The sequence below is a fragment of the Carettochelys insculpta genome, chromosome 4 (assembly GCF_033958435.1).
Source record: "Carettochelys insculpta isolate YL-2023 chromosome 4, ASM3395843v1, whole genome shotgun sequence".
NCBI lineage: Eukaryota > Metazoa > Chordata > Testudines > Carettochelyidae > Carettochelys > Carettochelys insculpta.
The window spans coordinates 44,135,633-44,162,799 of NC_134140.1; the positions used below are offsets into that span (position 1 = coordinate 44,135,633).

A 27,167-nucleotide genomic window follows, 5' to 3' on the forward strand; every position below is an offset into this window, starting at 1 on the left:
TGAGGACTAGGCTAGTGTTCAGGTTTAAAACTCGGGTTTGTTTTACATAAGTGAGGCTGAAATCTCATGAGCTGTTCTTACTAACTTTTGGCACTTATGGGCAGACATTTAATGATAGTAGCATGGTTCTGCAAAACTTTTGCCACTTGTGAGAAACTGCTGTTTGTGTTGGAACCAAAGCTCTGGGAACATCTTTGAATCTTCAGAGCAGAATAACCTAAGGCAGTGGTTCCCAACCTTTTCACTCATGTGGATCCCCAATCACCCCCCCCAAACTGTTTGCGGACCCCTATCAAAGCCAATTCTAGATGCTATGCACACTTCATTAAATGAAAAAGAAAACCACAACATAGATTTTTTGGACAACAATTAATAACATTATTGGAAGACATTTAATTTAAAAATAATTGATTGTAACTTTGCAATTTATTTAAAATTTCTTTTCTGTGATCACTTTATTTATCTTTTGTTTTTTTCATAGACCCCACACAATATCTTTGCAGACTTCTAGCCTGGGAACCACTGATCTAAGGTCCTAAGATGGACAGATCAGGTAATTTTGGGATCTAAACACCACCATTTGTCTGATGTGGAGAAGAGAAAACTTTAAGGGGCACTAATATTTTTGTCTCCGTTATGCAGTTATATTTGGTTTTTTATTGGAGGATTACTCAGAACTGTGCAATTAGAGCTATTAGAACTGCAAGAAGGGGAAGAAAAACAAATTTTGAAATAAAGCACATTAAAAATAGTATGGACTTCGCAAACAGCTACTGGAGGAAGGAAGAAATAGATCAAATTTGGGGGTTTACCAACCTTGGTGGGCCATTTTAACACTGAATTGTAATAAAGAGGTTAAAACAGGAAGTTCAGATTGCAGGACAGCTGTCTGAGTCATCCAATCCTAAATAAAACATCAGGCTCTGAACCCAACCAAAATGTTATCATACTAGTAATGTCAACATATGTGATAATGAGTTTACAAAGTGGAAAACAGGATGCTTTGTAATTACTTCTACTTGCCTTTATCTTTTGCAACCTACTGTATGAATCTAAATATAAATCTTATTGGTGTTTTGAAATAACCTTAGAGCACTGTGAAGTGATGACAGTTAGAATTTGATATCACACCTATACACTGTTCTATTTTTTATATTAATGATGTACATTTACACAGTGGCTACGTCTACACTTACCAAAAACTTTGAAATGGCTATGCTAATGGCCACATCAAAGAATACTAATGAGGCACTGAAATGCATATTCAGTGCCTTATCATCATGCTGCCAGCCAGTGTACTTCGAAATTGTCGTGTTTCGCTCCCGCGCAGCTTGTCTATACCAGGGTCCTTTTTGAAAGGACCCTGCAATCATCGAAATCCCCTTATTCCGATGACCTCACAGGAATAAAGGGATTTCAGTGTTGGTGGGGTCCTTTCAAAAAGGACCCCCCATGTAGACGAGCTGCGTGGGAGCGAAATGCGGCAATTTTGAAGAGCCGCGGCCAGCGGCATGATAATGAGGTGCTGAATATGCATTTCAGCACCTCATTAGTATTCTTCGATATGGCCATTAGCATGGCCATTCTGAAGTTTTTGGTATGTGTAGACATAACCAGTGTCTTTCATCTAGAATAGTTGTTCTCGAACTGAGGGTCCGGATCCCAAAGTGGGTTGGCAATGCCCACCTCTCCATTTTAATGGGGTCACCAGGGCTGGCATTAGACTTTCTGGGACTCACGACTGAGGCTTGAGCCCTGCTGCCCAAGGACAAAGCCAAAGTCCTGCTGCCAACTCTGAAGCCTGAGGACTTCAGTCCTGGGTGCCTGCCAGGGCTCAGTTTATAAGCCCTCCACATGGGGCTGATGTCCTTGGGATTCAAATTTGCTCCTGTCCCTCCCTGAGGCAGTCAGTCTCTGACTTTGCCCTATGGTGGGACAGCTCAGGAAGCCTCCATCCCTACACCAGGGGGTCATCTAGTAATTTTCATTGCAAGGAAAGAGTCATGGTACAAAGAAGTTTGAGAACTTTTTGAGAAGTCTGGGAAGACCCTATTTGGACACAGACGGCTAATCTAGTGAGGAGGGCTTTAAACTAGGTCCCTTTGAAAAGCTGCCAACTCTCCTCCATTGTTTTTTCCCCTCAGTCTTGCTTCCCACAGGACCGTACCTACCTACCTACCAGCTCTCCAAGCTTGCCAAAATCTGCCTTCCTGAAATCCATTGTCACTATTTTGCTAACATATTCTCCTAACGTGGCAGAGAAGAAGCCCAGTACCCCCATGGTTGGGACGTCAGCTGCCACTGTGAGGAGGAAACATACAGTGCTGGTGGTCAGCAATTCTCTACTGAGGGGGACAGAGGCACCCATCTGTCGCCCTGACATTTCATCTCGGGAGGTATGCTGCCTGGCTGGGACCCGTATATGAGAAGTTACAGAGATGTTGTCCAGCCCTCTGACTACTACCCCATGCTACTCATGCATGTGGGCACTAATGATACTGCGAGGTGTGACACTGAGCAGACCAAGAGTGACTACAGGGCTCTGGGAGTATGGGTGAAGGAGTCTGGGGCACAGGTGGTATTCTCTTCAATCCTTTCTGTCAAAGGTAGGGGCCCAGGCAGAGACAGGTGCATCCTGGAGGTGAATTCCTGGCTGCGTAAATGGTGTCGCCAGGAGGGCTTTGGCTTCCTCGACCACGGGATGCTATTCCAGGAAGGACTGCTAGGCAGAGATGGCGTTCACCTTTCGAGGAGAGGGAAGACCCTATTTGGACACAGACTGGATAACCTAGCGAGGAGGACTTTAAACTAGGTTTGACGGGGACAGGGGATCAAAGCCCACAGATAAGTAGAGAAGATGGAGACCTGGGAGATGGGTTGGAAATGGGAGGAAACATGGGCTATAATGGAAGAGAAAAAGGAGGGTCAGGGCAAAACTGGGAGGCAAGATCAAATCAATATCTTGGATGCCTATATACAAATGCAATAAGTATGGTAATAGCAGGAAGAACTGGAAGTGTAAATAAATAAAGAATGGCATTGTTGGCATCACAGAAACTTGGTGGGATAATACATGTTTGGAATGTTGGTACGGAAAGGTACAGCTTGCTCAGGAAGGACAGACGGGAAAAAGTGAGGAGGTGTTGCCTTATATGTTAAAAATGTACATGCTTGGACTGAGGTGGAGATGGACATAGGAAACGGATGTGTTGAGAGTCTCTGGGTTAAGCTAAAAGGGGTAAAAAAACCAAGGGTGATATCCTGCTAGGAGTCTACTACAGGCCACCTGTAGAATGTAGAAACTTTATTAATTGGTATATAAATGTGACAACACATACATAAAAACAGTAACATATTTCAATATTTTAATGAGATGGATGAGCCTGAGACATAGCAGCCAGTCATGATGTGCCCCCCTTTCAAAATTTAACACCCCCTGCCCCCACACTTTGCTCACCCCTGCTGTAGACCAACTGAGAGGAATATAGGAAACAAATATAGGAATAAGTGAGACCAGATTGTTGTCCACCAAATGGGATAGAGTCCACTGAACCAGAGATGACAGAAATCCTAACTTGTGGGTGGATCCCCATTCAATTCCCAATTCACTCAAGGTTCTGGTTCTAGTCATTAAAGCCCTCAAAGACTTGGGCTTAGCTATCTCAGAGGCACAGCTCTCTCTGTACCCCACTGTAATGCTAGAAAATACCTTTGACAGGATCTAGGGTGAAATTCTTAGGAACTGAGGACTGGCCATTCCTACTAGTAGGCGCTCATCTATGGAACTCTCTAGTACCAGAAGTAAGCATGAGCTGTTGATTTGCCACAGTTAGGGCACAATATAAGACCTCCTTCATACAAGCCTTTCTTCCATAAACCCAATGGGATGTGTTGTGCAACATCACTCAGGTGATCTGAACAAGTGAGAACACCATTTTAGAAAAAGAATGGAGAATTCAATCCATTACACTTATTTCTATTTCTATTTTTTGCCTATGCAATTGTTGTTTAGATACTGAAGTGACAGGTGCATTAAAAATTCACAGATATGGATCAGATAAATTCCCCTACTTATTTGCAGTTGTTGATCTTTGATGCTATGTATAATTTTCTTATGGGTTTGCATTCTGCCTATGTATTTTAGATAACATCTGTGTGCACTAGTCATTTACTTATGAATACAAACCTTGTGGAATCACATGGTGTATTAGTGTAAAATTCCAGGATATGAGTCAGCCATGGACCATTTTGCATGCACAAAAAAGGCACATTAATGCTTTTTGAAACTTCATTAATCAGTCAAAGTTGTGGGTGTCTTCAGATTGCTGATTTTAATCTTGTATCATGTAATTGAAAGGAAAAAAGGAAAAAGTTAAGGTTCCTTGCTCACAATTCCTTTAGAGTACCAATCTCTCACCAGTGATACAGTGTGTATCTGAGCTGTCATCAAGGAGGGTCTCCCAGTGAGGCAGAAGACAAAGGGAAGGGAAGGAGAGAAAGTTTTAAGATTATAGGACTACACAAAAAAAGGGCACTAGTTAATTTGGAACCCCATCCATCTGCAAATTTTTGATTCTGTTGGCTTTCAATTTCAGCATGTTTCTAAGATTCCACACTATGAGGCTGCAAGAGTGGCAGAATACCTCTACAACTACTCTAGATTATTCCCTGAGGTGAAACAATTTTCCAATCCACTTGGTTGCTACTCCTTTATTATTATTCAGACGTCACAAAACAGACACAGGAGACTTCTGCTCAGTGGTTATGTCTGTACAGCAGCCTCAGTCAACAAAACTGGGCTTCTGTTGACAAAATCCATGGAGCGTCTACAAGGTTAAAGCACTCTGTTGAGAGTTTGTTGACAATACCCAACTGTTCGCCCGACAGCATTATACTGCTTCCTGATCAGGTATAATGCCTCTGTCGACAGAGTTTTGTCGACGAAGTGCCTGTGTAAACAGTTCTGTCACCAGAGAGTGCTTCTGGCTTCTTGGGCAGCCCTATCTGCAGAGATTCCAATCAGCCATTCTGTTGAGGGCAGGGCAGTGTGGCTGCTCTGTGGACAGATTTGATTACTCTTAGAGCCTCTTTTATGTGTAGCTGCAGTCTGTTGACAGAGGTAACTGCGGAGGTTTCTCTGTTGAAAGAAGCTGCCCATGTAGACATAGCCAGTGAGTTCTCAGTCTGCCCAAATTTTAACAAATTGTAATTCATCCACAGAAGAAACGTAAAGTGTCATCACTTCTTCGATGATTTCTGAAATGTATCTGTCAACTAGGTAGATAACAGTGAACCATGCAAGTGTTGCTATCCCAGCATAAATCAATCAGGTACTAAAGCAGGCCTTTAAATGAGGAGAGCTCATCAAACTGCACAGACCAATAGATATAGCTCATCTGCCTTATTATATCAGGGGCTAAACACGTGTGAAAGAGTATCCATGCTCAGCCTGATTTATTCCATATATAGGCTACATGGGGGAATCACAACTTGCAGAAGTGGGCTAGGTGTAATGTAAAGAGGTGTGACACACTGGACTTGTGAAATTTATTATATAAACATTTCCTAGACCTCCTATGCATGGAACTTGTTTTTATTTTTTGTGTTGCAGTACTGCCTGGAGACCCCAGTCAGGGATCAGTACAGGTTGTACCTCTCTAATACAGGATTCTCTGGTTCAGCCACATCTATGGTCTGGAAGGATGTTGCCAGATCAGAGCGTGGGCGCTGTCTGAGAGTCTGGCGACTGCCCAGCCAGTCCAGAAGTGCAGTTGGGGTGGCTGCAAGGGGGGCAGGTGGACAGAAGTCTGTTCAGGGCTGGGAGCTGGAGGGCAGCAGAAGGACCTGACATCTGGTGGGGAGAGCCTGGAGGCTGGCAGCAGAGGTGCCATGGTTCAATTGGTTAGGTCCCAAAGGTGCTGGATCACGAAGATCTAACCTGTACTAGACACTGTACATGAGTTTAAAGAAAGGATGAGTATAAAGAAAGGATGGTTCTCTGCCCACAATATAAATGACTTTGATAAACAAACTCTGCATTATAAGATTTGTTTCCAAGTAACTGACAATAATGTCCAATTATTTATTCCATACTGAAGTATCATAAGGAATATCTGAATGAATGAGGTGAGACCACAGTTTCAACAAATCCAAAAAGCTCTAATGTAGACAGAGCCCTCACACAGCACTGGCTGTTTCCCCTGGAGCTGGCAATGAGAGGTGCAAACCTGACTTTCTCTCAGTTTTCATTCCCTTAAACCATACCTAGCCCTAGCCAAGCTACCAGGAGAGAGGAAGTCCACAGATATTCCAAGCTATTATAAGCATCTAAGATATTACAAGCCTATCATGTTTAACCCTTTAAGGGAAATGGACCCTAAGGTTATGAAAGGACAGAGAGAAAGGGGCATTACTTACATTCCACTAGAATGAGAAGTCTCCACAGAAGGTGTCAAAGTCATGGCTGTTGTGCCAGTTGCAATTTAATAGTAAACTGGAGATCTGGGTTGGTATTTTCTATGTTGACCTACTTACTCCCAATGAAATCAGTAAACCATTGATTTCATCAGAAGCAGAACTAGGCCACAGCCGATTGCTCTTGAAAATCCCACCATAAGAATTTAGTCTAGCAAGGGCATCAAGAATAGTATAAATCCTAGGGGAGGTGAATGAAAAGTTGCATTTCCACACAGCAATCCTCCTTTCTACAGAAGGAGAACCTAAAACTCATATCCTTTTGAAATTTTCATGACTAGACTCCAACTCTTTAAAGATTTTATTCAAATTGGGAATAAAAGGGGAGAGAGAGGTTACTTTCATGACTTTGAAAGAGTGGTAAAAACATTGTTTTTGAAAACAACTCTAAAGTATTTCATAACACATTTATTCCTTCTTCATAAAGTTCTAGATTTTATGAAGAATCCTAAATGTCTCTAGACCTGATTCCTTACTGGGAAGTCTTAGGGGCAGGATACAAATGTCTGTCTAAAGACAAAACTAATAAAGCTTTAAGGCATACAAAAAGGAGTTTATTAAGCAAAGTTCATAGAAGTCACTGCAAAGTGTTAATTTATTGATAATTCTCTTGGCGCTAGATGGGCCAGATTATCAGCTGCAGACCTGGAGTAACCAATGTGTACTCAGTACACTTGCACAGGGTACTGTGACCACTGAGGAATTATGTGTTTGCATACGTGCATGCACGTGTGCACACAGACACACACAGACCCCCCCACCCAAAATCCAGGGACAGGCAGGGGACAGGCTGAGGTGTCACAGGAGCAGGGCTCCATATGCAATCCACAGTCAGAATAGGCCTTGTTGACCTTCCTAACATAGCTGGTTCTAAACTCTTGAGTTGCTGCCACTCATGATTTTATTGTCAGTCTTACAATATCTGGTATTTTTCTTAAAGTTCCTTCTCCTGGAATCATGGGGGCACATGAGACTTGTAGCTTTCATTTTTAAAAAGTATGTTTCCAGCACTTACATTTTTAGGGTAAAGTTCAATTGTGAACCCCAATGGCTCAAAAACTTGAAGGCAAATAAGAAAAACTGTAAAATACACTTTTTAAGAAAAAGTATCTAATCCCATGATTTTTAGGGATTTGACTCATGGCTTTTGAATGTTGAGGATAACTAGGCAAAACTACATCTGTGTCTGGGTTGGGTTGTGCATTCCCAAATGGAAAGCTCTGTTCAGCTGGAAGAATAATAAAAGACTTTTGCTATTTCATTTTGTCTTAGCTTTCCTGAAACACTAATGTTTCAAAAAATAAGATCATCGTAAGTTATGCTTATGAACTATTATATTTCATGTTCAAGTTCACATCATAATAAAGTGAGCAAGACTGACAATTTTAATCTGGCTAGTTCTACACCAGTGAAATTCCAGTCTTCAGTGAAACTATATCTGATATACACCAATTTGAGGTCATCTTTAGATCTTCTATGTATCTTCACCAGCATGATTCAGAGCGGCCTTATTGATGGTCCAACATTCAGTGATGAATTCTATCCAGATGAGGCAGGTTGTTCATATACCAGGAAGAAAAGCTACATATATTTTCTAAAAAGTAGAAATGACTGAACTTCTGCAAACAAATGGAGACTATTACTAATTTAATTCTGTTTCATCAGTGCTGAGATGCTTGCCTTCTAAGCAGACCAATTGCCACCTTTTTGATTCTGTAAATCAGTGCTAACTGGCTTTGTGAGGCAAACCCGAACCATCAATCCATGAAGGCCACCTAACTATCATCTGTTAGTCTACATGACTGTTCTTTTGTTCTGATTGTGACAGCTAATGTGGGTGGCTCTGAACTGGCAGACTCAACGCGTGAAGTTTCCCTACACTGAAAATTTCAGACTCATCCTTTAGCTCAGCTTCTGTTTGTTTTTAATGCTCAAAAATCTTTTTTTCCCCTTGCTTTGCTTCCCTCTTGTTTCTGCTTTCTTCACGCACAAACATACTTATTTTCTCTGTCCTCTACCACTTTACCTCATTACACTATAGTCCCTGTCACCCTTTTCAGATAGGATTCATTAGAGGATAAGGAATGCAGGCTATGTCTTTCTCCTATCATCTTTTAAAAATTCCATTAGTTTCTTCCTTCCAGTTCCTTTATCTGCTTGTTTTAAAGATTCCTCCTTTTCTTGTCATATTCTTTTTCTCTCACACTCACTTTGAAAACCTTCCCTTCTAAAATGATTTTTTTAAAAAAAAGTCCCATAGGAGATAGTTGGAAAAATCTTGCTTTTAATCAAGTCCATGAATTCTGTGACAATACTCCCCCCTTCAAATATCCATTGCTGCTGATGATCTTTTAGCATTATCCAAGTCACATTCTTTTTTATATACCAAGTGTTCCCATCTCTCACCTGCATGGCTGAATTTCTGCTTATGATTGATTAGTGTACCATACAACCAGTTTATAAATAAAAAACAGTTACAGTTATGCTTCAGCATACTGAGGGATATTAAATGTGAATTTATAAAAGAATATGGTCAAGATTTTAATATATGGATTGGTTGTGTGTTGAATTTATCTACATCGTGTCTTTAAGATTGACACCAAAACCAATCTTCCTGTCACAGCAACAAAGGGTCCTGTGGCACCTTATAGACTAACAGAAAAGTTTTGAGCATGAGCTTTTGTGAGCACAGACTCACTTCATCAGATGGGGACCTTCCGAAAGAACCCCCCAGTTTTCGAAAGCCCAGGGCCTCATTAGCGTCTTTCAAACCTGCTCATTAAAAGCCCAGGGCTTTCGAAAACTGAGGGGTTCTTTCGGAAGGTCCCCATCTCCATGGGCGGCACGCAATTCGAAAGCCGCACTTTCGAATCACCGTGGCCACCATTATGCTAAATGAGGTGCTGCATAGTCATAGCATATTTTGAACCTGCTCACTAACATGCCCCTTCCAAAAAGAAGAGGCTCGTGTAAACACAGGGGTCCTCTATTACCTCTCTCCCCTGTGGAAGCAATATGGCACAGCTTTTCAGTTTTGCCCTGATTTTCCCAGAATGCACAGAGAGAATGCATCTTAAAGAACAAAGATTTGTACCTAAGAACGCATGCGTGGGCATTGAATCCCCTAGACTTTACAAACATATAAAATGCATTAATTCAGCATTTCCCAAAATAATTTGTCCACAGAACACTTTTGGGATTGGAAGATACTGATCGAACACATACATGCTGGTCAGGGTGGTTGGGTGGGGGTTTCATACCAAAAAATTGCTGCATATATTGCTCAAAAGTTGATTTAAAAGACAGTTATGTTTTTAGATGCCTTATTTTACAAAGAAGAAAAAAGTGAAAATTAAAATACAAACCCAAACCAAATCATCAATATAACAGCCAAATCCACTTAATATTAGAAAAGATATTGGAGAGTTGGATCCTCATATCAGGTGCAGCATCACATGATTTCTCTGAACACGACTCGCACTGAAACAATCCAAATCGACTGACTGATTCATGCCGAAACAGTCACGTAACAGCAATTATAATATTATGTGTTATAAATATTAATATACCTACAATCTAAATACCATTCAAATACCTTAGTGTTTTTGATACACACTATTTCATATTTAATATTTTAGAAGGAAAAATACTGCTACTGTCCAAATTTTTTCACAGAGCACTTATCACATCTTATGGAACCAGTGTTCTGTGGAACACAGTTTGGGAAATGCTGCCTTATGTTAACAGGCAATCAATTAACTTCAAGTTAAGTGTAGTGTAAAACCAACCCTAGCAAGCTATAAAATCATTGTTAAAAATTGTTAATGGGCTTGCTTGCAAAGAATTTAATACTCATCATCTCTGTGAAATGTTAAAAATTCAGAAATAAATTTGCTATTATGTATTATTACTATAACCACTAATACAGTATTTTCACTGATTTTTCAGGATCTTGCAGCATTGGGCAAGATTAACTATATCACTGTATATCTGAAACACTGCAGAGTAATGTCCAGTGATATCAGTGAATATGGGCCAGGGTAAATCAGTTTAGAATCTGGCTTATGTAATTATAAGATCTCTAGCCCCTTCTAGTGATTTGTCAGACACCATTTTTAAATGGGCAGTTCCAGTCAAGAACATATAATACTAAGATATCACATCCTTACACAAAAAAAGGCCAGATTCATTCCTTTAGGCATTGGGGTTTCCAGTTACTCATTGTCCACTGGAGAACTTGAAGCAGAAGATGACTCACTCTGGGAGAGGATACAAACGGTTATCATTACCACCCTCCCTTTGGGATTCTGTCTGAGAAAGAGGCAGTTGTAAATTCTAACCAGGACTCCTAAGATCCCTGATAATAGAGACTGTCTGGAAAATTCATCACCTGGCTCTGCCCATTGTGGGGTGTACTGGCTTGGTCCAGGGCAGAGTGAGGCTGCAGGCAGATTGCTTCATGGCACTTCCATCTCTGATGCACTTTCCACTGCCAGGGCATAGCACACTAAGTTACACTGACCCTATGCACAGAAGGGTCCTGTGGCACCTTATAGACTAACAGAAAAGTTTTGAGCATGAGCTTTCGTGAGCGCAGACTCACTTCATCAGATGCTGGTCTTGGAAATCTGCAGGGCCAGGTATAAATAAGCCAGAGCAAAGGTGGGGATAACAAGGTTAGCTCAGTCAGCAAGGGTGAGGCTTACTACCAGCAGTTGATCTGGAGGTGTGAACACCAAGGGAGGGGAAGCTGGCTGGCTAAATACAGAATACTAAATTCACACCTCCAGATCAACTGCTGGTAGTAAGCCTCACCCTTGCTGACTGAGCTAACCTTGTTATCCCCACCCTTGCTCTGGCTTATTTATACCTGGCCCTGCAGATTTCCAAGACCAGCATCTGATGAAGTGAGTCTTTGCTCACAAAAGCTCATGCTCAAAACTTTTCTGTTAGTCTATAAGGTGCCACAGGACCCTTCGCTGCTGTTACAGATCCAGACTAACACGGCTACCCCTCCGATACTTGACCCTATGCACAGAGGAGCACATTATATTGCTGGCTGGTATAAATGGGTACAACTCCACTGGCTTCAACTGCATTTTGCCTTTTACATTAGGCAAGAGTCTGACCCATGTTTTTTGTTTTACTGATTCATAAGTACAGGAAATACTTAGGAAACACAGGGCTCTCTGTAGCAACCCCTTTCCCATGATTGTTTCTCTCCAAGCACCTTGAAGTCTAGATCTATGTTCTCTATTTAAAATCTTTAAGAAGAGTGCACCTGGGAAAATGCATGGTTCTTTCCATACTGCATGTCCTATTCCATCCATGCTTGCTGATGGCTCGTCTAATAGCAGAGGGAAATATTTAAGGAGCAAGGCTGTTACTTCTCACTGAAATCCACAGGAATATTAGTGCTATTTATCATGCCTGTACTCCCATCTATTTGCTATTGCACTGCCACAAGCTGGCCCTCACCTGATATATATGCAGATCCTATGTTAGCCCAGAACTCCTCTGTCATGGCAGCTTTACAACTTATTCTCACAGGGCAAAAACAAGGTCCTTTACATGTTGAAGAGATGGATTGCTAGAGTGAAGCCTGAAATGCATGTGCTGAAGCCTGCTGAAGTGCTAATGATGTTCTGTGCACTGTACTAGGCACAAATCTGTATTCACTGGGGCTACGGTTCCATTAGCAAGTTTTGCCGACAAAATCCCAATTTTGTTGACAAAACTGGTAGTACGTCAATACGCAAAATGCATTTTGTTGACAGTTTGTCAACAAAACTCAGGACTATCACTGGCAGCGTTCTGCCCCTCAGCCACGAGGCATAATGCTGCTGTTGATAGATTCTGTCGACAAAAAAACTGTGTGGATGCTCTGAGGGGCCTTCCCTCGACAGAAAGGGCACCCAGGACAATGGGCAGCCCTGTCTGCTATGCTTCTGGGTGCCTGTTTTGTCAAGAGAGAGGCCACTCTTCCAATTGGCTTTTGTGTATGGTTGCACTCTGTCAACTGAAGTTTTGTTCAGAAATATGTCGATAGATCACTGTAGTGTAACCGTAACCTGAGTGTACCATTTCTGCAGATTCTGGTTTGCAGACTCTCTAATTTACTTGTATTTGCATGATATCCCATTTCACATCTTTGATTTCCAGAACAAGTGAAAACCCTACAAAAGTAACAATACAAAAGTGAATCAGTCTGTTGATTTGACTGGAGCATCTAGAATTTAATTGGGACACAAAAGAATATATTCATTTTGCTCATTGTGCAAACATTCACCAGTGCCTTTTTACTGTAACTTACTTTTTCCTTTTATATCAACCATTCCTTTCTTATCTGGTTTCACTCACTACAAAATGGATGGTCATTTGCTGATTAGCATTCCTTCCCCACCCTCGCCTTTTTTCCCCATAAGGGTGAACTCAGACTTCTTGTGTTACCACCCATGTACTCCATGTGGAGTCTTGATTCGAGGTTTACCCTACTGTGCTCAGAAGTTGAGAAGGTTCAGCACCCCGATACTTTAAGGTGATCAGCTGCCTCAGTGACCCCACTCAGCTCTTCTACAATCCCACCAAAACTGTGAAAGAATTTTTACTTTCTTTAGCTGTGTTTTTAATACACAAGGTGAGATATTATCTTAGAGAATACATAAGGGAGGTTAGCAATAGATGCCAATACTATCTCAGGAGAGTGGGGAACGTTAGCCACTTATCCAGAAAATCTGGGTTAGCATTCACCTTCCCTGCTATGCAAGTTCTGCAGCCTAGAGTTAAAGAGTCCTAGAATTAAGCTCTAAAAAGTGGATGAGAGAGTCACCTCTGATGCCTGTAATAGGTTTGCCTTCCAGCTTTTAAATACTTACTCCATGTGATTGGACTAATTAAAAGTTTTTAGCCAAACAAATGCATGTTTGTGAAAATATAAAAACTAAGCAGATTAGATATTTCCGTGTTAAACTAGATACAACAGGGAAATAAAATTGTTGCTATTAATTTTAAAATGTGTTACTCTTCGAAGGTTTCAGTGAAGTTGGTGGATGAGCATCTTTTTTATTTGTGACTTAACAAAAAGACAGTAAATCAACTAGTAATTCTTTGAAATAATGCCTTCCTCAGACAAACCTTTCACAAGTTTACAAAGGCTACCACTTCCATTTGAGAAGGGAATAACTCATTTTGCATACTGAGGTCTTTGTTTTGAATATTCCAGCAACCTTAATTAAAGCTGTTTGAACTTTCGTATCCCTTTTGTAATGGAAATAGCCACACTGTATATTATTCAGTAGACTTATAAATAAGAAACCTCAGAACTATCATTATTATATATTACCATAGCAGTTAGGAGCCCCAGCCAAAATGGAAGGGCAGTGTAATTCAAACCCTTCCTTAGAAGGCTCACTTTCCAGTAACATTTAAACAAAAAATATCTAACATTCAAAAAGTTCAGCATGCATGTTGGTATCACATAATACCTGAAATACATAATATTTGTCCATTTTTAACAGACATAACATATAAAACCCCATTAATACTATATTTAGAAGCTACGGAAACTCTGATATTTGTAACCACATTGTGTTTTTACTTCCAGTTACATCCCTGTTGTTCTTTTTTTCAAAAGTTCATTTTAGGTTTATGTGGGACTCAGAAACAAATTATACTTTTGGTTCCATTAGAAGTGAATTGCATCAAAAGCTGCCCTGATCAGGACAGATTACAGCTAAAAGAAATATAATTCCTGCAACATATTGTCAGAGCTTTTTTTCCTGGTGGTATGTGCCAGTACTGCAAATCAGCACCTTTTCGCCAGGGTTCCCGCAATGGGGCCTGCCAGCAGGAGTCAGCACCCCAGCCAGCTCCCAGCCATGTGGCTGCTGGAAGAATCCAATGGGGGGAATGGGGCAGGTGGGGAGCCATACCAACTCTTCTTTAAAAACAAACAAACAAACAAACAAAAAAAAGCCCCACAAAACAAAACGAAAAAACACCAAAAAAAAAAAAAAGGACGGCATATTGTACCCGCTTAGCTTTCCCACCCTGCCAAAAAAACTATAACAAAAAATAGAATGCCAGGGTCTTAGATACATTGGTGTCTTATTCTCACTCATAAATTCATGATCCAATTCCCAAGCATGGCAGTCTAGCTCAGCAGGCAGCCTGCAGCACTTGGCATTCAGCATTGTCCTCTGATGTCACTTATTACTCTGCCCAGTCTCCTGACTCCTTTAGAGCTCTAGGCGACTTGTGGAGCAGAAATCCCAAAACTCCAAGGTTTCTGCCTTGCTCTGCCCAAGCCCTAGGTTAGAAAGATTTACTTCTGCTGTCTAGGTAATAATTCCTGAAATGATGAGTCACACGCTTATTTGAATCAGGATGCATTAAGCATGGACTGGCACCCTTGAAGGAGGAATAGTGAACTGAAGTGCTCCAAGAAGGAATACATAGAAACAAGAGAGAATAAAAATATATAACTATGCCCTCTTTCCACCACCCAAAATAAAACTTTAGGGGAAACGGCTCACTGACCTCATATATTACCCAAGGAAAAATTAAAGAACGATCAGATATGTGAGAATATTGTAACCAACATGTATTGGTTCTTAAATTTTCTTCATTTAGCAATACTATATCTACAGTAGAGTGCTCAGTCAACCGAAGTTACTGTTGGAAGATATCTTCCAACAAAACTTCTGTTGACAGATCATGGCCAAGTTACCAAGCAGATCACAAGAGTGATCAGCTCTGTCATCAGAGAGCTGCCTGACTGCCTTGCTGCTCTCTCAACAAAAACAGCCAACCAGAAGTATAGCTACCCCGTGTCCTGAAAGCCCTGTCTGTCAACAGAGGGCCCCCTGGAACATCCAGACTAACTTTCTGTCAACAGAGGTCTGTCAAGAGATGCCTTCTGCCTCATGGGGGAATGGCAGAATGCTGTTGTCAAAAGTGCCATGGTCTGTCAATTTACTATCGACAAAATGCCTTGGGAAAGTGGACGCTCCATGGGTTTTGTTGACAAATGCTTGTTTTGTTGACAAAACTCTAGTGTAGACGTTGCCCAGTGGAAACAGGATTATAATTAAATCCTAGCATCATGGTATGAGTTCTGTAGCTAGCTTTTTGGGTGGTCTAGGACACTAGCAAATCTATAACATGCTCACTGCTTTAGATAGGAGGTGAACATTTGGAATTGCTGAGTATTTTTTAAAATCTGTTCACTAGTTATTTTGGTTCCTAAAATGGGTAGTGTTGGGTATAGACTCCATCAAAAAAAATCTGACCATAAGCATTTTGCTGCTCCTAATACTTTGCAGTTTTAGGAGGACACCAATTCTGCCTACATATGATACAGCTGGCTCTGAAATAAACTGTGGTCCCACTGAAAACTCCAGTTGCCTGAAAAGAAAAACTGACTCTTTTGAAGAATTTGTGCAAGTACACTTCTACTGTGACTTTTCAATTGCCAGAGTTGCTAGGGAAAACTTTGTTGAAAGTGTGTGTCACACTATATTAACATATATTGCTCTAGATTTAAAGAGGATTAACAGGGAGGTGGAGGAAAAGGAGGGAAGCTGAGAGATACTGATTTTATGTAGTGAGGAAAAAGCACATGTGTCTGTGTTGGTACATTTCATCACGTAAGTGTGGGCTGGTGCTGGCTCTAGGTAGAAATATAAATGTGGTATGTAAGGATTTTTTTGATATAAGGATTAACACCCCCCATGCCCCAGTTTATGGTTCACTGGCAGGAGGAGGATGTATGTACTTATAGATTTCTAGCATGTTACATAATGGAAGAGAGAAATTTATGATGATACAAATGCATTCAACAGTAGGAACCACATTTTCATCTCCATCCCCATTTCAGGTTTTTGTAAGTTTGTTTTTAACAAAAATACCACCAGTCAGATTGATACCTACTGTGTGCCAAGAAAATCAATATGCAGTTTGCCTTGAACATCTCAAAGGGCTTGTCTACACTATCACCTTCCTTCAAAGGAAGCATGGTAATTAGGGTGTCAGGAGTTTACTAATGAAGCGCTGTCGTGCACAGGCAGCAAGCACTTCATTAAGCAAATCCCCCCCGCCCCGCCCCACCCCCCGGCGGCAACTTCAAAATTTTAAACAAAATTTTGAGGAGTAAAGGGACTTTGAAGTTGCCCCAGCACTTCGAAGTACTGGGGGGTGCACCGCAGCTAGACGCGTGCCAGTACTTAGAAGTTTAAAACTTTGGAGTTGCCGACGGGGGCAGGACGGGGGCACGGCAGCACTTCATTAGTAAACTCCCAACACCCTAATTACCATCCTTCCTTCCAAGGTAGGTGGTAGTGTGGACAAGCCCAAAGTTAAATAATAGCTGTGCTCCCCCCGCCCCCCTTTTTTTTTTTTAAAAAAAAAAAGCAGGCCCACTGCAAATACCACTTTGTTGCTATAGGAGTTCATAGTGGTGACTGGGCGAGGTAGAGGGGGAGAGGCTGGGATGACCAGGAAAAGACTGGACTCAGAGTGGAAGAAGGATGACATTCTAGCAAATTGCTGATCAGCTTTTAGCCAGATACGGTAGAATCCAATGTAGAAAAAGACCCAAGTCCTACTGAAGTGCTACTGATGAGAATGCTGTCCTTGATTTGAATGGGCACAGAATGATGTCCAATAATGAAAAGACATGGAAGATACTACGTGTCCTTACGGGTATGCTGACATTATGCAATACAGTAAAAAGTGAAACCTGTCTAGCATATAACTCTGGTGCTCTCAAGGACATGCTGCTATTTCTTTTACAGGATTGCTAATCCCTAGTGGAGAGGTAATGTAGCATTGACACCTTCCATTATAGAGTCCTATAAATGCCTTTATTTTCATAATTACAAAACCTGATCTAACTATTAGAAGGAAACCATTTGTTTCTATTATTTTTTTAAACAAAGAAAGGTTTCAATTTTTTTGCTCCAGTCTTTCTCCTGCCTTGAGTTCCTTCACATGTAAATTTCCTTTACCCACAAGTATAACATACTTTCAGCTCTGAAAACAACTAACATGAATTTACACAATGAATTTTTTTTTTAGCCAGCAAGGGAGCTACTTTAAGTCGCCAACCTTTGCTTTCTGGAAATTCTTCGGTGTATTACTGCATAGCAGAGTGGTATGACAAGGATAAAGAGATTAGAAGTAGTTCCATTTAACTCCTTCTGTTAAAAAACTACAAAGGGCACCAACTTACAGCTGACTATTGCCACAGTCTTAATAAAAATTCAGTATGAGTGCACAAAAGTTATAAGAATTAAGAAAAAAAATGAACAAATTTGTTAGAATACTAAAATAAAAAAAATCAAAGAGAAAAATAATGTAAAGGTAGTCAAATTGTCTAAATGTAATAAATAAAGAGTACAACCATGTGTGCTGGTATTTAGACAGTAATTTGTGTGCTGTGTAAGTTTCAAACCAGTGAATATTGTGGTTTTCTGCCTATGCACAGAGAGTTACGCTAGTTCCTGGGCAATGCCAGTTGAAATCAGAGCTAAGCCCCAATTTAGGCAAGGTCTCAAACACCTAGGAAGCTGTCCCATGTCCTCTGTGAACTTCCATTCATAAGCGAATGGGAATTTGGGCACCCTGGAATGCAGGATCAGGCCTCAAAGCTTGGAAAAATTAGGATAATTTGTTTTAAAGGCCCTGTGATATGATGGTTCACAAAAAAAAAAAAAATCACTCTGTGTTTTCCTATCAAGGTCACCAACTAAGTGTTTAACCATGAGATTATTTTAATAATTGTTTCCCTGATTAGAGTTGGGTAAACTGTTCCAAGTGAATAATTTACATAGCCACCTCACCCTTTTTTCTGTTTGTGAATTATTCAAAAAGGCTGTGTGTACACTAGCCCCAGCCTTTCAGAAGGAGTATAGTAATAAGGGAGTTCAGCAGATGCTAATGAGGCGCTGCCATGAACATGCAGCACCTCATTAGCATAATGGTGGCCGCACGCGTTTCAAAAGTGCTGCTTTCCAAATGCATGCTGCTCATGTAGAGAGGGGGCCTTTTAAAAGGAACCCCCAGATTTTGAAAGCCCCTTCTTCCCAAAACCAAATGGGAAATCATGTTAAAATAAATTTATAGCGGTCATATTTCCAATATCCTATTCATTACCTTCTAATATGAAAAACACAGGTTTCACTTCAGGTAAACCATACATTACATCAGCTTAATTTATGAATAATTGTCTACTGGAGAAGAATAAACCCTCAGTTCAACAATGTGGATTTCTACCGCATTTCCTATGTTTTCTCAATTTCCTATGTGTTCTACCCCATTTCCAGCAGGGAGGGGTAACTCAGTGGTTTGAATACTGGCTTGCTAAACCCAGGTTTGTGAGGTCAGTCCTTGAGGAGGTTATTTAGGGATGTGGGACAAGTAGATTTTTTTTTTAAAAAAAGATGGTTTTTCCAAGAGGGCAGGGGACTGGACTCGATGACCTCCTGAGGTCCAATTCAGCTCTATGAGATGCGTGTGTGTGTGTGTATTTAAAAAAGCAGTGTGTATGTGTGTGTGTGTGTGTACTCAGAACTTCTCAAGATTATGATCTAAATTTCCATTGGTACAACTGGGTCCATGACCTTGAACCTCTGTGCCCATGCAAAACACCTGGTCTACAATGATCATATGATACAGGGCAAAATTTCCAAACCCACGTAAAGGGGTTATTCATTCATCTCTCACTGACTTGCAATGGGAACTGCATGCCTAACTCACATGATGCATTTGAAAATGTATAGTCTTAATCTGGGTTGATCCAACTGCTCCTGTAGTTTCAGCCTCAGCCTCATTTAGGATGAAGATGAGGCCCTTTGTGTGATCCCGGGATTTCTAAGAGTGCTTTAGTGTAGATTGCCATTCCTGGTTGATGTCAAAGGTTAGCACAAATCCTAAAATGATCTTTTTATTTTTCTCAAACAATAAAAGAATAAAATGTCAGATTCATGTTACACCTCACAGCCCAGACTCTGTTATTGTAAACATATCCCTAACATCATAACTTGACCATGCTGGCAATAGGTTGTAAAGTCTTCAAAGAACACATATTTCTAGAGCATTTAGCACAATGGGGACTCAATCCTCATCTGAATCCCTCCATTTGTTCCCCTATTACTTAGCACCAAGTTCAAGATTTTTTTCCCTCACCTTTGAATTCTTTCACAACCCTTTCCCGATATCTTGTCTGCTCTAATGCCTTACTACATTATTTCTCATATCCTCTGCTATACTCATATCAAGCTCATTTACTCCCTTGTCAGAGTCTCACACAAAGATCCTTACTCCAGGAACACTTTTCCTGAACTGATCAACAAAATGGTGTATGTCCTCTCCTCACTCAAATCTTAATGCAGCTCCACAAGATCCCCCTTGCACAGTGGGCCCTGAAACTTTGATGCAAATATTAAATAATAGTAATATGACAGTCTGGAGTGTTACTATCTAGCCAGAGAGCCATCCCCTCCAGTGATTTCTAGTTATTGTATACTATTAATACTAAAAAGTAGCTGAATAGTTAGCAATATTTTGTAACAATTGGTACACACTACTAATTTATAGTAAAGTGTAAGTATATGCTAAAATAAAATAAAATAAAAACTTGTCCCCCTTAGTCCATTTAATTTATTAAAGTTCAACCCATTATTACTTGGGTCGCAGTAATGCCTGGGACCAGACACAGAATAAATACAGGATCCTTGACCTAAGGAGCTTATAAAGTAAGCTAAAAGAAGAAATAGGTAGAAACATACAGACAGATGGGGGAAGCAAACCAAAGGACAAGAGTGGTCAGCAATTCTGTACTGTACTCTATACAGTAATAGAGAGGTAGCCGTGTTTGTTTTGCTAAAATTCAGACTAGCAGTCATGTAACACTTTAAAGACTAACAAAATCATTTATTAAGTGATGAGCTTTGTTGGACAGACCCACTTCTTCAGATATGGAGCTAGCTATCTGAAGAAGTGAGTCTGCCCCACGAAAGTTCATCACTGAATAAACTATTTCGTTAGTCTTTAAAGTGATACATAACTGTTTGTTTGTACTCTACACAGTACAAATTAGCCTTTAATAAAGATCTTACATCCCATGCTTTTGGCTCAGTTTTGCTTTGAATCTGGAACTCAAAGCGATACTCACAGGACATGAACAACAAAATACATCTAATCCTCTCTGAATTGAATATTCAGTGTTTCACACAGTGCTAATAAGTAATCACAGGATTGTTGGTCTACTCTGAGTCTTTAACTAAACATACTTGACTATGCATGTACAACGGTCTATAGCAGATATAGATGGAAATGGCTTTTTTAAGGGTTTAGAAAATTCTAGTCAAGGAAAAATGTTAGAGTCATTAAAGATGCTGTGGCACTTTTCACAAGAGTGGATGTATTAACCCTCGCATTGGGGCCTAATTTGAGCTTGCATAACTGGAGTCTTCCTACAGTTTAATTTATCCTCTTTTAAAAAAAAAAACAAGTCAATGAGATGTAAAATGGGTAATATTTTCTACTCCAGAGGAAGCTGTCTTTCTATTATCCCTATGCATAAACACTATATTTCTATAAAGGGCCTTGTGATTATCTCTGATAACTTGATATTTACACCATGACTTATCCAGCTGGCTGTAACTGTTATATACAAACCTAAACCTGTCTTGGGTGAAGCAAAGCATTCTGCTTCCAACCTAGTGGTTAATGCTCCTCCTTGAGTGTAAAGGAGAGGGTGATTAGTCCCATACTGTTTGCATAAGGTGGGAAAGAGCTAACCTTGATCCTTAACTTTTTAAGCTCTGTGGTCTGTACATGGAGTTCTCATTCATTCTTTAAAATGCATTACAGTTGTAATGATGCTTCAACAAAGTAAATGCTGTTGAGGGACTAGATGGCTCCAGGGTATGGTAAACAGAATACAGAGCTTTCTGCCTCTAGGTTTTCAGTTAAATCCAAGCTAGTTTGTCAGTGACTGAAAATTGTTACTATCTGAATGGTTCGTTAGCATTCTGTTTCAAATAGGTCTGATCCATTTGTAGTTTCTCACCACTTCCATTCTCCAAATTATCCCATCTTTGCTTGTGCCCCCCCCCCAAATCTTGGGCAATGTAACTAGGCTAAAAAGTACAGTCTGAATGTTACCTGTGAAAAGTATATTCTTACAGAAAAAAAAGAAAAAGGCCTCTCTGTGAAGAGTTCCTCAATGGTTTTCAGCAGATAAGTTGTAAAAAGAAAACAAAAAGCCCCCAAAACATCAGCCTGTCTGTTTACTTTGTAGTTAGTAAGTTGTCATGCTCTATTGAGTTTACTGTGTCACCAAAACCCTTGCAAATCTTAACTATACAAAGCCTTCATTGTCTTGACAAGGATACTGAGAAGATGTGCCTGATCTTGGCAGGAGCTAGGTGTACCCAGAACCATGTTATTAAAATACAAGAAAAAAGAATTATTATTTTAGGTCTCTTACTGGAAAAGATCATGAGTAATGTTCTTCCTGCAAGTGTATAGCATGAACTGGTCAATGTTAGAAGTATGAAAATTGAAAAATGATAGATACAGACGACAGCTTCAAGTATAATTTAGGGAAATGAGTGTTGAGATCAGGGCTTTTGCTTTAGGTTCATCTCAAACATTGAGATGTAAACGTCCTGAAAGAGAAAGACACACACCATCTTCATACATAGCTATCTGTATATAAAGAAAATACCAAAGGACTGGCAGATGTATTTCTTCACTAAGGGCCAAATCCTTCACCTTGGTCAGAGAGAAATTAATGGCAAAACTTCCACTGTCTTCAGTAGGAACAGAATTTGGCCCTTAAGTCTCTACCATTGTTTGTCAATAGTAATGCAGGTACTTTTAGTGTACGTTTTTCCAGTTTGGATCATTCTTAATTTGATAACTCAGTCGTGCATGCTCAGGGGAAAACAGTTTGAATTTCATAAAAGGGAGATGAAATTATGTATTCAGATGAGCTTAATATAACAATTGCAGAGTCCAGGAAAATGCAGATATAACTCATTATTCTAAACCAATATGGAACAGCATTAATAGTGTTCAAATCTAAATAGCACGGCATCTAAATTTTGTTTTTAGATATTTACATTGACAATCAACTCAAACTAGATCCCAGCACCTGCTTTTGTTATTTTCCATTTAGGCTGTTTTCATGTTAACAAAGAAAGTACAACAGACATTTAAAAAATCTAAATGAGCACAATCATATGAAGTTCCCTGGTATCAGACACCATACACAGGAGTCTGCAACCTGTGGTTCTAAAGGACTTCTTTGTGGCTCCCAACACTATAATTGCAAAGTAAAAATAAAACAAAAACCTTATTTTCAATAATCAATGAACATCTAAAAGGCCAATAAAGAACAACTCATATCAAAATACCAAATGATATGTGATCTCAATGCACTGGAGAACTCCCCCTTTAATATGTGTAGTGCATTTGTGGGATATGATAGTGTATCAGTGTTTTGATTGTGTTTCTAATAAAGTCTTGATTTTGAAAAGGAAAAGGAAGCTTGCAACATACCTTCCAGGAAGGGCAACATGCATTTTAAGAAAGAAAACAAATTAATATGAAGTAAAATTAGCATAATTAAAGTGGGTTCAGGAGTGAAACTCAGGAAGATTGCAGTACAAACACACACATGTAAAGTGTGAGGAAACAGAATATGTAAGAAATTAGTGAACATCCTGCAGTAAACGCAGTGCATTACAAATCATTGTGCGTGTGCTGTTCTTAAAGAAGGGTTACAAAAAGTATTGTTTGATGTTATTTGTTAAGGACTGTCTCTTATTCGCATGTGTTGCAGCTCTTGAATTATTGATTTTTTTACCAAATTTAAAAAAAAAAAAAAAAGCTCTTCTTATTGTTTTGGCTGCTGACCTCTGATCATACACCTTTCCCAGACAGTGTCTATCATGTGACAGTGATGACTGAATCAGTGTAATACTTCTGTACAATGTGTAGAACAGCAAATTATAACAACAAGCAATAAAGATGCAAAAGCCACTAATTTAAACCCTGATCCTACTGTTCTCTCCATGCAGAGGTTCTCCCTCTACCTATGAAAAGTCCTGCAGTATTCAGTGGGGCTCCATGCATGGAACTCTTGGCAGGATCAGGTCCTTAGATCAAACTCCTCTTGAAACACTATTCCCATAAACATTTGCTACCTTAGCTGTTTAAAGTAAGTACTCTTATCCAAAAGTGTTTAACTTTATTGTATACTTTGGTGATTACAACACATTCTTTTTTCATTTTTAATCACTGATTTTTTTTTCCCCCAGACAGAACTGAAGCATTAAGGTACAGGTATTATTAGGAGTCCAGCTAAATTCTGAATACTTCTTTAAACTACTGTAGTTCCAAGGCTAGTCTGCCTTGTGTGTGTCTAATATCACATAACACAGGAGAACAGGAGGGAGTATAAATGAGGGAAACTGATTTTTCAGACTCTAATGTTACTTTGACTGTATAGTTTGATCTTTAGCCTTGTTAGTAATTTAAACCTGAATTTCTGTTAGATAACACCAGAAATATACAGCTATTTAGAGTTTATCTTATTTTCCTTTCTGAAGAGTACATATTGTCTTCTGTTTTCCAATTTTGTACCAGGCTCTGCTTAATACCAGAAGTGACTTTTCACTTTCATGATCTGGCACCTGCAGTACTTGGAAATGTTTTGTATATAATGTTGGAGATCCCTCTGTCAATAGTCCTAAAGTACAACAACTTGCTACCACAGTTGTTGCAAGAGCCTGATGTAAGCTTTTTCTTTTTCCCCCTTATCATCATGTGAACTCATCATTAGGCCTGTAAAGAATATAGTGCAAGATTGTCCAAGTTACTGTTACATAAAAATGGAAGGCTCGTAAAGATGCCTCTATTGGATTCAAACTGGCCCCTGAGGCCAAGTTCTGCCCCATGACCTCAGATGGGTGGCATAAGTAGAACTTAGGGCAGAGTTCAAAATTTAATCTTTTGATTTGCTATATCCAATTTTTAAAGTTCTGTGGCTTCATTCCCAATCTTTATTTTAAAGCCCAAATGGGAGATCAACTGTATGATTTTAACTTGTGAAACAAACTGTTTCTTTTTACATGCATACGTAGCCAAGCCCCATGAATCCTCACCTAACCACACATAAATCCAACAAAAGGCAAAGAAAGGTGAAATCTGCCAATAATACATTTTTCTTAAAATAGTCATTAGAAAAAATTTGTTCTCTTCATTTTAATTTTTTCTAATCAGAGACCCCAACCAGCTTTCCTGTTAAGTTGCATTTTTCCAATCAAAATTGAGTCACCACTACATTTTCTTAAGACTATGATTTTAACTACACCCCCCCCCACTCCAACCCTCATATTTGCTTCAACATTATTTAACACATCAAATAAGAAGATACTGGGATATTATGATTTGATTATGAAGATGTACATAACCTTTCAAACTAAACTTCTGAAACAATGTATGTACCAGAAATCCTTTTTCAGTCTTCTCTGATCTGATCTTTCTTTTCCTCTCTAACCTTACAAGTTTTTAAATAAAAAAAATCTCGTCCATTGCTCAGTCATTTGGCAGGCATTATCAAAACTTAGTTCAACTTGTGGTTTTGTTTCTGTTTTTCACAGAAATTATTTTACACTCTGTTTCAAATGTCCCACCATGTTCTTAAAACAATCACCAGAGAATAGAGCCTGCAGCCAAGGTCACAGGGTAGCACAGTGATCACAAAAATGTACCTACCTGTATGGTGTTTCTGAAGGCAGTCTCTACACTTGAGCACCGTTCACAGAGAAGAAAGCGTTCCTGGGCACCAATCTAACGCATCGTCTTATTTTTTCTGTTCTGCTAAATGAGCAGTGTTGAGCAACTCCCCACAATGCTTTTTAACCCCCTCGTTTCACTCCGCCCGTTTAAATTAGTTGAACACTGAAATGCTTACAGAGAAACTTGCTGTTAGTAATACCAGCTAAGCTAAAACCCTTGATTCTCACTGACCTAAGCTGTACATTCCAAAGTACTAAACAGAAGTGCTAATCAGAAGGCGCTCTTTTAGACTAAATTCCTGAGTAGACATAAAACATGGAAGTTAAGCTGAGATATTGCACTTACAGTACTTAGTTCCTGCCTATTGGCTTGGTAAAGCCTGCGATCTCTCAGGATTCAGGAGTACACAGAGAAACTGTGACTGTGAGAGGAAAATGTTAAGTGTCTCATCTCTCTGTTCTTTTTTCCCCCCTCTCTTGTTCTCGCTGCTCACAGTAGCAAGGTTGTTTCTTGCATACTCCCTGCCCTTAAACTCACCAAACCAGATTTTTACTCCGAACACCAGCAACTTCCCGTAAATCTGAACTGAAATTTTATCCTGTTCACTGAGCTTTTGCTGGCTGAAGGCCAGCGCAGCATTCCTGTTGTTTTAGGAGAGCAGATACCTTTTTTTTTTTTAAAGCATATGGGTGTGTGTAGGGGGTGAATAGGGATAACCTGAAGCGAGGTAAATCCTGGCATAAGAGAAAGTTTAAGTATTGTTAAACACTCCATGTTTGTATTTAAAAGATATATGTGACTATCAGAGCGGGGAACATATCCTCACTAAAACAGAACCACTATTTGTTGAACCAGCTGCTTGATCTCTACACAAAGTGTTTTAGGAATGTTAAATCATTGATTGCCGCCCCCCGCCGCCGCTTATTAAACAATGTAGGTTTTCAATATATACATGTAGATTTAATGGGGAAAAAATCAGTAGTACTCACCTGAGGCATAGCATGGCTTGAATTAATACAGGAAGATATTGCACTAGGAGAAACCCACAAGTCTTTCTGATCCAGTTTCATCAATAAACTGGTTGTGCTTGTTAAATAAGTGCCTCATTTCACCCCTTCTGACCTGCAGTTACATCTGGTTTCTCGAAAAGGAACAAAAGAGAAACTAGTTTTGGAAACAACAGCCAAGCCCTCTTTTAACCTCCCTATGATCTCTCTGAAAATTGTTTTTTAATCCAAAAAGAAACGGCGATCTCAGAGAGTAATTTTTCCTTCCACCCCTTTTACTTTACCTGCCTATGCAAGGGTTAAGTAGCCTGATGTATTTAAACAAAGCACAAAACCTGTTTATAGTAAATGCAATCAGCCAACAGAAATCTAATTCGGTACTTGTGACTAAACAAACTGGAACAGGAAGCACACATCATCAGAAATTTTTAAAAAGTACTAATTCCTGCTTGCATTGTCATGCAACTGAAAAATGTGTCTACTTCTCTTTAGACTCATTTGTTCAATGGCAGTTCGTTTTTTTGTGTCAAAGGTTTAATACTTCTCATGTTTAATCATTTGCATGCAAATACTTGACAGAACAATGTGTGCTTTTTGTACAGAATACTATGGAACCTTTGCATTATTCTTCTTTCTTTGAAGAAGAGATGTTTCTGTAGCTAGGTTTTATTTTCAAATTATATTTTGTAACTTGTGAGAGTTGAACATGGTACACTTACTTTATGATTCTTCAACACAGCAAGAACTCAGACAGGAGTATAATGATGAATCATAAAAATTAAAATGCTTACGGTAGATAGCATTGAGAGTTAAAGCTACTGTTGACAATATTCTGAATCCATATTTATAAATGATTATAAAATACATCAGCTG

The 27,167-nt window shown here is 39.6% G+C and overlaps 1 protein-coding gene across 4 annotated transcripts in view; it reads right to left on the bottom strand.

The window, feature by feature from the left end:
• Positions 1 to 26,370, bottom strand: part of RBM47 (RNA binding motif protein 47) — a 105,883-nt gene extending 79,513 nt beyond the window's left edge. The window contains exon 1 of one of the 4 annotated variants that reach the window (XM_074992648.1): positions 26,277 to 26,370. In XM_074992648.1, the coding sequence (XP_074848749.1) occupies positions 26,277 to 26,290 (14 nt within the window). In that variant the 5' untranslated portion in view covers positions 26,291 to 26,370. Of the gene's footprint in view, positions 1 to 25,263; positions 25,583 to 25,632; positions 25,657 to 26,276 lie in introns of those variants that run through there. The other 3 variants (XM_074992647.1, XM_074992654.1, XM_074992652.1) reach the window with 3 other exon arrangements.
• Between the last annotated feature and the right edge of the window lie 797 nt (positions 26,371 to 27,167).